The following is a 12,774-nucleotide window of genomic DNA, read 5'->3' as shown; positions in this document are numbered from 1 at the left end:
ATCCAGAGTCTAATACTATGTGTTGCAGGTGTGTCTAAACTCCTCACTCTTCCCATTACCTCTCCACAACAAACTGCTTATTAAAATCCTCTTTCAGACTTTGTAGGGGAATACTTAGGAAAATTTCAAGTATTTCTCTAAACTGGAGCTGAGGGAGTGGAATGGGAAGACGGGAAGAATCATTCCTGTTGTTTTCAACGGAAAGTACAATTTCCTACCCAAACAGCATGTGCTCTCCCCATACAGCCCACTGCCCTTTCCAGGCTGTGCAGGAATTTGTCTAGATTTATCAGCCAAAGCCCTGACATAAGTGCAATTACAGGATGCTCTGGACAAAACAAAGTGAGAGGGTCATGAACCATCCACACCAAAGGCAGCACAATGAAATAGCCCTGAAAGTGGGCACATGTAGACATATGTAGAAATCCTACATGTCTGTTATGCCACCTCTGCCTTCAGCTACCGAAGTCATAAAGTGAAGTGGTATCAATCTGATTAACAAGAATTAATTTGGGGAGAATCCTCCCTGTTGAATAGAGGTGTCTTCAAAAAAGGGAAAAAAAATACATCTTTGGGTCTGATTAACTAATATTTTAGTAAATGCATAAATGATTTTCAACAGGGCAATTTTCTGTTCACATCTATTTTTGGATAGGGCTGTGGGGACACTGCTTCATAAGTATTTAGCACACTCTCAACCCACAAAAAAGCAGCTACTTATCTGCAAATACAAATGTGGATTCATACTGGAACTTACCTCTAACACAGGTAGAGAAATAATGTCTGTGGCACATATTACTCCAGGGACAACCTATAAACACAGACAAATTATTTATAGTCCTATAATTTAGCATAGAACATGGGGCATCTAAATGAATCTCCACTACCCATTTCCTCTGTGACACTAACTAGCTAGCCAAAACTGTGCCCTCATTTTAAAAAACACAACTTATTAGAACATTCTCACAGCAGAGAAATTAAAAGACACTATTTGTTCTAACTGTAAATTCTTGCTTGAAGTTATTTTACTTCTGTGAGCTTACTCATAAATCTTAACTCTACTGATACTGTTTGTCCTGGAAATAATGGTTAAATGTATTCTGTATTCATTATAAACTTCATATAATAAGGAATAAATTGATGCTTCATTATGAAAACTGAGATATTTAACCATCCATTTGATTATAAAAACTGTTCTTGTTTTTGTAAATGCTTTTATTTGTTGACAAAAAATTTTACTCATGAAAAACACCACAAAGGGTAAGACTTGGCAAACTAAAACAGGCATAAAGCACAGGTATCAATTTGGAACATATCTATGAAAATGTAAGACACACAAGCTATAGGCTGTACTAAGGGAGAAAATACAAACCCTCTAGCTATCAATTAAAGTACCAGCTGTTATCTTACCCCAATCCAGTCATGCAGTGATGTGTAGGGCAGGAGTTTATCCAGGTTCTGAGTTTCTGGACACATTCTGCAGTACAGGGAGGCTGAATGCAATGTATAAAGATTTATAAGGGCAAGATTGTATAAACTATCAGTTAACAAGAGTAGGCTTCATAGTTCATTATCTGACATGTTTTTAGGGACAAATCCTGCTGCTGTCTCTGAAACAGCTTCCTCCGTGGTGGAACTGGTCCCATTCTGTGCACAAAAGGAGGAAGACAAGTCCAGATGGCTGCAGGGCCAGGTCAGCTGCTTGGCTACAGCTCAGCACTGCAGGGGTTCTTTGTACAAAGACTGTGCACTGGCTAGACTGAGCAATCAGCTATTAGAAGAGAGTATCATGATAAGCCAAATCCTTTTGAAAAAATGGTTTGGGCTAGAGCTAGAGGAGAATGAAGCTGAGGAATCAATCTCCAGAGACCTAAAATAATGATAAATCTATTTGTTCCATTAGGCAGAAGAATGCATTGGAAAAGTTTTACTGCCAATCTGATTTTGAGCTGTCTACGTATTTCTAAACTACGATACTGTCTCTTAATGCCACAAAATGCAAGTTAGTTAGCATAAATCATAACCAAAAAGTTCAGAAATAAGTGTCAGTTTGTACTGTCATGGCCTCTCCTTCAGTGTCAACTGGAGTATGCAGGAAAAGTCAGTATGCAGGAAAACAAATACCTACCAATGATAAATTCTTGAATGGGGTCAAAAGAATGACATGTTGACAGGTTCTCAGAGATCCACCGAATAATCTGTCAGAACAAGAACAGGGAGCTTGTCACATCTCTCTGTTTAAGCAAGTGTAAAAGAGTACAGAAACTTTGCTTTTGGTAGTAATGCTTTGCATGGATTAGTGGTAGAGACACAAATGTTTTCAGGACAGCCTGGACCAGTAAAGGGATTTAGGGCAGCCTGGCTGATGAGCCTCTTGGCACTGCCAGGTGAATCATGACTTTTCTTTGGCTGATATCATTCATGACCTGACCCTGCCGTGTATAAGACGTCAGTCACTGACAAAAATTTAGTGGAAGCTCTTTTCCCACCTGCATTTCCAAGTCTTCTGTGTGTTGGAAGTACAGCAGGACACAATGCAGAGCTGCCAATCTCTCACAGTCTCGTTTGCTCTTCTGCAGGAACTGCAGCAAGGCACTGTCACTGATGCTCACAGCATACAGACTTCCTGCTTCGCAATCCAGGACTGTTGACACCCATGGGGACCGGATGGAACAGTTTTGTAATGTGTCAATTCTTGCATCTTCACCTGAAGAACATTGGTTTGAGGGCAAAAAGGAATAAGAACATAAAATTTGCCTGCTACCAGTATTTCTCTTAAGACTCCTAGGTCCTCACCAGAAAGAAAGTCTGCCTCTTGCCCTAGCTGCCTTGGTATTAGGCTGAAGAGGAGTAGGAATGGTGTTGGCTCCATAAAGAAAGCAGACAAGGAGAACAGTCCTTACTCAGTTCTCTCCTTCCCTACTGCTGACACAGAGAAGGTGTAGAGATTTGAGGCTCACAGTGCTGCCCCAAGACAAATCAGAGTACATGATGGACCAGAGCAGAGCACAAGGACAACAGCACAAGTTCAACACTAGAATTAGCACCTATTAGTCAGCTGGTGCAGGTCAGAACTGCTCACATGCAGAATCATGGCACAAACTTCTGTCCGTGGATCTCTTACCATCAGTCCCAATGGCCAGAACAAGAAGGTTCTGCTCTATGATTACTCACTGAAGCATCAGACCAAAACCACTTTATTTATGCTAGAACTAGTGTTCACCACCATGATACTACATAGGTACTGTACTTCAGACCCTTTGCAACAGAAATCAGGCCCACCATACATCAGTGATGCTTTCCATTCATTTTTAGCAAGACAGTATTTCATTATGCATACAAAACAAGTATTAGCTTCCTGTGATCCTGCCCCTGCACCAGTTTCCACAATTTATGTCTCCTTCACCCAATCAGAACAACAAATTTCTGTTTTTAAACAAAGGTACCCCGCTTCCAAAAATAAACCACTTCCCACAAAGATGTGTTTGTTGGAAATGAAATATCACACATCTCAGATGAGACTCTACATTAAATTGCATCAGCCTGATCAGGTGAAGGAAACACAGATTTCCTTTCCCCACACCCTCCAAACACACACATTTAGAGCAACTCAATTGGAGGAAGGAAATGTAAAATCAAATTTACATCTCCATGTGAAATTTGAAAACAGTGGAGGATCAAGAACCATGTGCAAGGATGGAGGAAGGGAAACTATGACACCAAGGCAGAGAATTTCAAATTCAGTGAAAGGTCTTCTTCCATTTCATAACAAGGATGAAATACGAATTACATAAAGTATGAAATGACACTTCAGCTTCTCTTTCTAAAATGGAAAATAGCAAAAACAAGCATTCTTATTTTTTCAGTCTCCTTCCTTCTTCAGAACACTGTGCAATAAGGAAACATTGAGAACTACAATTTTAAAGAGGTATTAACAAGTTTCCACAACAACAATGAAATCAGTTAAAGCAGTTTTACTATACCTGTCAGAAATAAGCTATAGCACAGCAGGTCAGGATGTTGAATATTCAGGAGGTGCAGGAACTGGCCAGGCAAATAAGCAGCTACATAATAGTCTATTTAAAGAAACAACAGTGGTCAATTTAGCACTTGATCACTTATTTGCTTTAAGAGGCTCTTTCACGTGATTCTCATCCTGGCCCACTTCTCTGTGAGGAATTGATTATATCTAGGAAATATAAAAGGAATTAATCCAAAGCTGCTGTTATATTAACACAGGAAACACTAGCAGTATATTTGGGTTTCCAGGGGAGGATTCAAGAGACTTGAGACACTCCAGAACTCAGCAGCTGGTGCCCAGCACAGATTCTGAGGCAATTTCAGAGGAAGCTCCTTGTTAATAGTGAGGTGTTGCAGTGTCAAATGCCAAATACAAAAGTCAAGCAGAAGAAAAGCATCAAAATAACACTGCTAAGTAAAGTAAAGAAAAAAATCCTTTCCTTCCAGAGAAGAGTTAGCCATTTGTCTCCCTACTGCAGACAGAGAATGGCAATCACACAGGAAGTAACACAAGTAACCTACCAAGATTCATAAAAGCCACTTCCTTCAATTGATGAGATTCTGTTCTTTCTAGAGAAACTGTAAAAGTTTTGCTGTAACCTGGGGAAAAATAAAATTACTTTTAAAACCTCAAAAAATAAACACCATTTGTTACAATTCACGTATGACTTTATAGCTAGAAACTTCAGCAGTGCCAGTAGATCGAAATAGGGATATTTTAGACTGTTTTGTGGGGTTGTCTGCATGGACAGATTTAATCCATCCTCAACAGAGTTCCTGCATGCTTGGTAGACTAGCACCTACACAAAGCAGTTTTTTAGTGTGTGAAAACTAGCCATGTACTTCACAGCCCACGATCATGTTTAAAGAAGCATTCCATCCCAGAGCAAGCTTGTGTAAAAATACCTTTCCCCCCGAAAAAATCCCAAACACAAATACTTTATATAGCTGTGTTTCACATTTTGGTGATCTTTCAACTGCTTTAAAGAATTTACACTGTGTTTATCTGCATGCCCTATTGCTCCAATTTAGTTCAGCTCAGTTGATACATAGGCCAATTTCAGACCTGCTGTGTTTGCAAGGGCTTTGCATTAGCACAGCTGTTGTTTCAATCCAGACTTGAACCACACTTCTGGCACCCAATAAGAATGACACAAAGCCCTTAAATGTCCTCTGTCTTTGAGAAAAGCTGAAGATTAAAGTAACTAATGGTGTCATGATCAGGACACTACTTAATAATGCACAGAAATTCAATATAAGATCCACAGTTTACAGGTCCACCAAGGAAAAAAGTTGCCAACAGCAACAGTACAGATAAAAAAGTGTCAAAAGATACAGTTTTCTGTGGCTAGCACAGGTCTTTCCCATGAGAACTTCTTCTGTGTTTTATAAACAAAGATAAAGTTTGGATGTTATTAAAAACAGGGTCTCGAGATTTGGACAGTTCAGGCCTGGCCAATCAGGCCTAGGGGGAGGTTTCTGACTGACCAATCTGGGTGACCTCTGAAAAGTCTATATAAGCTGAAATCAAAATAATAAAGTCCTCTTTTCTATGCCACGCAGAGAATCCGAGGATTTCTTCTCTGCTAGCTGCTCAACAGCGACAGTTTTTCATACAAAATACTGACTGAAGCTAGCTTGCAATGAGTCAGTATACTCACCATCACCACTTTGTTACTTGCCAGCCTGAGCACATGCAAGCTAAAACCAGCACTGCAGAACTCAACTGCAACATTATGACTTCTCTGTTTGTGGTGCAGTGACTATTTCAAAAGGGGTGGGAAGCTTCCAGCCAAGATTACAGAGGCTGCACAACAAACTGAAGTCCTCACATGTCTCCAAAATATGGCTTATGGACCCAATACAACCCTGTTCCTGTGGGTCACTGCAGGACAATTATTAAAATTCTCTTGTACAACTAATCAATCTGACATGAATCCACCAACAGGTCTGCACCAAACAGAGGTCATTTCAGATTTAGCTAGTCAATGTCCCCATATTTATCCTCAGTTTCTTCCTAATACAGATCAGGATGTACAAGGGCCATGGTTGGCTCCAAGCAATCCAACAACCCTTTAGCTACACACCAAATGCATCTGGAGAAATCAGCCCTTCACAGCAGTGCAATGCACAGTGTGTCACACCCAAAAGAGACTTCTCCAATTTGTTAATGCCTTCAAGTACACAGAAAGGTAGTTCACTCAATCCCACAATGTTCCAGCAGCAAAGCAACATGTTAGTGCAGCTCTGACATATAAGAAGCATCCTGACAGAAGAAACCAAACAGTTAAGGTAGAACTGAGGTATATTGTGCACTTGAACACAGTTACTCGATACTGTGCAGCTTTTCAGTTGAGAAATAATTCACCTCTCTGGTCCATGTACCAAATAAGAAAATCTTGATAATGAGAACTTTTATTCTGACTGAAATAAAACAATGTCCTTTATATTTTTTAAACAAAAACAAAGGTCTTTAAGAGCTAGAGCACCACTTACACAGCAACTATTCTTAGAATCAGTGGGTGTTGCAGCTCTTGCTGTGAAAATGACATGTTGAACTGGAATTCTAAACAGACATTCAAGCTAAGAGCTGTTGGCTCTATTTCCCATACAAATGCCTTATGGCATAAGTACAACACACCTGCAAGCTCCCACAGATTTCATTGATGTCTGTGCTCAGCACGCCGGAAAGTCTGGCTAGAAATAAGGGACCAAATTAACAACCATTTACAAGGCCACTGGTTTGAAGCTACTCACTCAGCATCAGGCAGGAAGTCTACAGCAGGAAAGTCAACTCTGCAGCTAAAGGCAGCTGCTGTCTTTAAACACCAGCCACAGTAGTTTATTGTCTGCAGACTTTGGTAGTTATTTGTTTTGAAAGGCATTCTGTGACTCTTTCAGCACACTGACATTCTCCAAAATAAAGCACAGTAAGTTAACAAATTAATCTTACCTTTATGTAGAAAATATATGGAGTACATGGTCTCATGAGGAATATCAGAGGCTAGGCTACAACACACACACAAGCCTCCTAAAAAGACAAAATAGGGAAAGAAAATTCACTTGCCTGGCTGATTATCTAGACATCTTTATATTGCAAAAAATTAAAGCAAGACTGTTTCAAATTAAAATCTCTCAAAAAAGGTAAAGATTACTACTAATATCTACTATGGACCTCTAACCATAATTTACCTAATGAAACAAAACCCAGAAAGAACAGAGGAGGCAATCTGGCACGATGGAAACCTGCATCTTGACAAGACCAGCTCTTCCCTTCAGGGGAAGTACATTTTAGCCCTTCCCAGGAGAAATCATGCTTGCAGCCAGAAAACTGATCAAGCCTTTCTCTCCAGACTGCCTCAATCCAGATATTTTCTTTGCAGGAGCTGTCAAATATGCTCAACAACATAGTAAAATGCAATTTCTTTGCTTTTCAAGTAATCTCATATTGGCAGCAGCATGAATACACAACTAGAGCTTTCTCACACTAGAAGTGATAGTCACTTCTCCCCTTTCCAGCCAAAAGAACTGTTAATTCCTTTTTTAGGAGAAAAGTCAGTCCTTGGGACATGTTTATTTCAGCCAGGGTACTGCATACAGGAAGGTTTCCCACTCCCAGCCCAATTCTACATTGCACTGATCCTGTTTTGACCCCACTGGATGGTAGCCTGGCCTCCATCTCTTATAAAATCTTTAATCCCCTTACGCTGATGCTTTGGCATTCATGTTTGAAACAACTTCCAAATCACATTATCCCAATACAGTTGGGAAAGCTTGTCCACAAATATGACCATTCACCTTTTACCTTTATTGAAAGTTTACCATTTAAAAGAAGAAAAGAAAGTAATACTAATAGAGATACTTTTCTGTGAAAAAATAAAGGCTGTGTATACAAGTCATACAGAAAATGGCATAGTATGGAAAAGCACAAGTACAAAAAAAGCACAGCTACCAAGTTACTGTATTTGATTAAATGCCTTGGTATTTCACACCACAAGGCTGTACCATAGCTGTGATACAGATATGGCTGAGACACTTCACACTTCTGCCTTCTGGGGAAAGTAACTACTTTCTTGAGATGCAATTTTTCTTTCTGCTTATTCTTAGCTGACTGAATATTGTTTGATGCAGTTTTGCTTGGATATTTTGAGTCATTCAAACAACAGACAGGGCATTTTGCCAGAGCACTTGGCTTTTTTCAGAACATGCATAATTTTTAAAGTAGCAGCATCAGGACTCATGAGGAAGACTGGAAAAGCTCCAGCAACCCACAATGCTGTTTTATTATCAACAGCTCCCTTCCAGCACTGCAAATTTCTTTCTTGTGTGCTGGAGGCTACTGTGTACTCTGCTCTGTAAATTGCTCAACATGCAAGTGAGTGTGCTCAGGCTGAAGTGTCAGTGGGTAATATGTACAAGCTGACCACAGAAACAACAGCTGTGGGGGACTATTTAATAATTGGTCAAACTGTCAACAGACTGAACTATAAAAAACAGAAATAACAAGTGGTGCTTCATTAATACAGACAGAAACATGGCAGCCTCAGACCAGCAAGTGTCCAAGCAATGTCACATCTGACACAGTCCTGGCAATCCCAGTAGAGCAGCCAGAGACTGAGAATACATCACAGACTCCTTTCCTACCCTCAGCAATGCTCTCTGCAAATGAGAGCTGGGCTGTGCTGCAGCATGGAAAGCTTGTTATCCTATTGCACCTGTGTGGTGTTTCATGTGAATGCAGAACCAGGTCATCCACACTACCCATTTCAAAATCACTTGCGAACAGTAAAAGCTGTAGCTGAATGCCTCAAGGAGAAAAGACTCCTGTGAAGATATACTTGGATGGATACCTATAACTTATCTTTCCAGAAATAAAAGGGAAAAAAGATCTTGACCACAAAGGTTTAAAAAAAAATTAAGAAGAAAAGAAAGCAGCAATTAAAAATCAAGTTCTACTCCTATTCAGGAAGCAGCAATTACAACTCTGGTACTTGATAAAATCACCACTGAGACTGTAAGGGTCACCTATGATATGAAGACATTAAGTTTTCCCTAGGGAATTTTAACTACAAATCCCTCATTTCTGTTCAAGCAAAAACTCAAGATGTGAGGCTCTACCAACATCTCAACATGGCATCCAAGTGCCACAACTCAAATACAACATTGCACACCAGGGCATTTTGTCTGGTTTTACTGACTTAGGAGTGACTTGTGTCACTTCAGCCATCCAAACAGCTCTCATTTAGACTCCTATACATCAAACAAAGAAATATGGATTGAAACAAACATCCTCTGGAGATGCCTATTTCTGCCTAGAAATATAGTCCAGGTGCTTAACTTCCGGGCAGGTAGTTAGGTGACGGTAATCCAGTGTCTATGACCTCTGACTGCCCGCATTTTTTTTAATGTTGAGCAAATTTAATTGAAAATTATTTCTAAAGCACTAAGAGAAAACAAAAACAGAAGAGTGTTTATTTAATAACCATGGATTCTGGACATACAAAGTTAATTCTGAGACTGGAACTGCTTGATATCAGCTACTCAAGAAGGACATGGGGGTTTTTATGTAGAGAAATTTCATCTGTGCTCAGTGTAAGGAACAGAACTACTTTTCTGCTGTGGAAGTTTGAGAAAGGAAAAGTTATTTCATTCAGAGTTCAGATTGGCAGGAGCCATTAACAGTTTTATTAAATGGGAAATTACATGGAATATTCAGTTTGAAGTTATGCCAATTATGTTTTGCCAGGGATGTCAGAATGGTACAAATAGCACGAAAATCACAGGCATGCTAGCAGTCTCACAAAAGGCATAGTTGCACCACAAAGAACTTGCAGTCCAGATTTGCAAATCAAACTGAGGCACAAAAGGGAACTTTAGTGTGATTACCCACAGTGTTCTTCAACAACTAGATATGCTTCTAGCACCAAAATAACTTGTTCCAAACTGTTAGTTACCCGAAATGAGTTGTTCAAAGTAATCCTCAGTTTCAAACAACATTAAAGGAAAAGCCACATGCAGTATTCTGTTTTGTAAGTGCAATTGTCAAACTATGTGTTTTACAGTAAGTGCAATGAAAAGCACCTGTGAGAGGTTCCACACAGACTTTAAATATTGTGCCACCAGACAGAAAAAACATTTCAGAGTAACCAAACAAGTGTCTTTTTGGAAAATAACTGAATTGCATCCTAAACTCAAGGGGGTGCTTCAATCTGAATAAACCCCAGAGGCGTATAGGTTTAAAAAGGAAACATATACACAAATCAATATTTTCCACTACTAGACTGGCTGTTTGTATATGAAATTGTCTTGCTAACAGAGGAAAAAGCCCAATCTACACTTGAAAGACAGAAACTCGGCTTTCTCTTCTAATTTCTTCTAATTCCTTCCCTCTAATCTTTATAAGCATGCAGTCTGCCTGGGTAAGAGAAAAATCCATATAAGGAAGCTGTATTTCACTCGATTTGCACTAACGGTCATTTCAGTGCAAGTGGCAGACAGCTCAGCAGTTCACTGGTGTGCACAGCAGGCCTTGGGGAGAGACTTGTAAATCTCTCCTGCAACACTTCCCTGTACAACCTTACTGACGATTTAAAGGTTAAACAGATACCATCTCTGCCTGCCTGTATGGTCTAATTTAGAAGCTGAAAACAGCTGTGATGAACAGATACCTCTGGAGACCAGTTTTTAATCCAAAAAGGCTCATGCATGCATTAGGATGCAGGGAGATTCCAAAATCCCAAAGGTTTAATAAACATTTTAGATTTAAGTTTAAGGAATCATATATACACTAAACACTTGAGTAGAACATACCAAGTTTATTATCACATTCTTGGTCCTTCTAAACACCACATACTAACAGCAATATGAAGCTCTTAAAGCCTGTGTTACACATGCTTTGTGTGGATATGTCCACTCTGTAACACAAATCTATATTAAATCAGAAATTCAAGGATTCAAATTCCTTGAATTTACTTTCAAACATAAGTTTGGTCAGCTTTAACATTAGATTGCTTTAATGCAACACACAACCACACTTTGGTACTACGTGTGTTCCGAAACTGACAGGAAAATGCTACAGTGTTTGAAGCTGGGCTACCAAAAAGCTTCTGTGACTGTTTTGTGGGTGGTGCTGATATATAAAACCCTGGTACTTCAGCTCAATTTCAGTGCAGCTTTCTGAAGGTAAAAAAATTAATATCACAAATAAAACACAGTTGCCTTCTCCCTCTCCTCACAGTTACCTCTCAAGTCTGTGCTAAAGGAATACAAATCTCACACATTATAAATGTTTATATTTTTCTGTGTTTTTCAATATTTTATGAAGAAATTCAGTAATCAATTATGACTGCACTGCATGATAATTACTAGTGGAGGTAATTTTGACCATACTTGTATTTATTCATTACCTGTTTTACTTGTAAAAACCTGAAGGTTCAAAGATTTAGATGCAACATCTTGGTGTTGACAGTAGTCATATCCAAAATTCACAAGCCTATGAGCAAATAAAGATTACTAAGTAAATCACTTTATCCACAGAGATTTATCACAACAAAAATATCACCAGAAAAGAAATTATGTAATCAAAATATACTAATTAAATGATAACCAAATGTTATGTAATGCAAGTCAAATAAGGCTTTAAACCATTTGCTCAATTCTTTTAGAAACAAGAATCCCAAGACTGCACACTGTTATCCAACAATTTTGAATATACTTGACAACTTCATATTGTCCAACCATACTTTGAAGTGAAAGCAAGTTCTCATACGTACTGGAAATCCAAATATTCGTGACACCTGAAAGCTCAAACGTTTTGCAGACTAACTGTACAGCCCACGTCTGCAAAGCTACATTTTAATCTGCAATTAGGAACACTACTTTCAGTGGAAACCCTTGAAAAGAAAAGCATAAAATCACACTCACGTGGAACTTGTTATACCATGACATTTTCAGTCTCGTGATGCCTGTGCTTTAATGGTTTTACATATCTTTAAATCTACAAGGCCTATGTTTGCCCTGCAGAACGTGCAACAGAAGATTGTGGTCAGTCTGCTGTGGCTTTTTTGCTATTGGTAGTTTTTTTGTTTGATCGTATTTTTTTCCAGAAAGCATTTTGATCCTGTAGGGATTTTACCCTAGGTCTTCTGCAGTAATTTTGAAAAAGATAAAGTAAAATACAGCACTGAAATTCTTACAAGAGCTGTGTTCTTTCAGCACCAACAGCAAGAGGATACACTGTCCTTTTAGGGCAGCCTGCACATGCAGGAGCACCAACTGAGCCTTATGAACAGCACTGAGACATTTCGAGAGCCGCAGCTTGGGCAAGGTGGAGCTCCACTACCTCCACTACCTTCAGTTACTGATATCTGATCTAATAGCTCTGGCCTCCCTTTTTATTCACAAAAATAAACAGGCCCTTTTGGAACACAAATTCTACTGATTGAAGATAGATGAGGATAAGATGAATTATGACAGAGTTAGACCATCCTTGGTAGATATTTGCCTCAGTTAAAAGAGAGCCCTCAGGAGACAAGCTCAGGTGCAGTCATGTGCATGGCAGACACAGACAGAATCAGACAAATCTTCATCTTGGAAAGTGCAGGCTGCTGGAAAGAGCATGCTGGAGGAGACCAGAGCACAGGCAGTGTCTTCACAGACTACACAAAGGAGCTACTGGTTTAGTTAACTGCCCAATAAAACTTGCAACAGGAATTAAAACTGGAGAGATTCCCTTGACAGAAATTTCTACATCAC

The 12,774-nt window shown here is 39.3% G+C and overlaps 1 protein-coding gene across 6 annotated transcripts in view; it reads right to left on the bottom strand.

The window, feature by feature from the left end:
* Positions 1-12,774, bottom strand: part of GSAP (gamma-secretase activating protein) — a 45,685-nt gene that overhangs the window by 19,708 nt on the left and 13,203 nt on the right. For all 6 annotated transcript variants that reach the window (XM_085040096.1, XM_085040127.1, XM_085040106.1 and 3 more), the window contains exons 12-19: positions 11,427-11,512; positions 6,974-7,051; positions 4,543-4,620; positions 3,984-4,076; positions 2,490-2,707; positions 2,129-2,198; positions 1,411-1,493; positions 758-811 (exon numbers count right to left, since the gene is read on the bottom strand). In XM_085040096.1, coding sequence (XP_084896222.1) covers positions 758-811; positions 1,411-1,493; positions 2,129-2,198; positions 2,490-2,707; positions 3,984-4,076; positions 4,543-4,620; positions 6,974-7,051; positions 11,427-11,512 — 760 coding nt within the window. The remainder of the gene's footprint in view (positions 1-757; positions 812-1,410; positions 1,494-2,128; positions 2,199-2,489; positions 2,708-3,983; positions 4,077-4,542; positions 4,621-6,973; positions 7,052-11,426; positions 11,513-12,774) is intronic.

The sequence above is a fragment of the Lichenostomus cassidix genome, chromosome 1Aa (assembly GCF_008360975.1).
Source record: "Lichenostomus cassidix isolate B80296 chromosome 1Aa, HeHo_3.0, whole genome shotgun sequence".
NCBI classification, from domain to species: Eukaryota; Metazoa; Chordata; class Aves; order Passeriformes; family Meliphagidae; genus Lichenostomus; species Lichenostomus cassidix.
The sequence above is the reverse complement of the archived record's forward strand: the minus strand, read 5'-3'. Positions and strand labels throughout refer to the sequence as shown.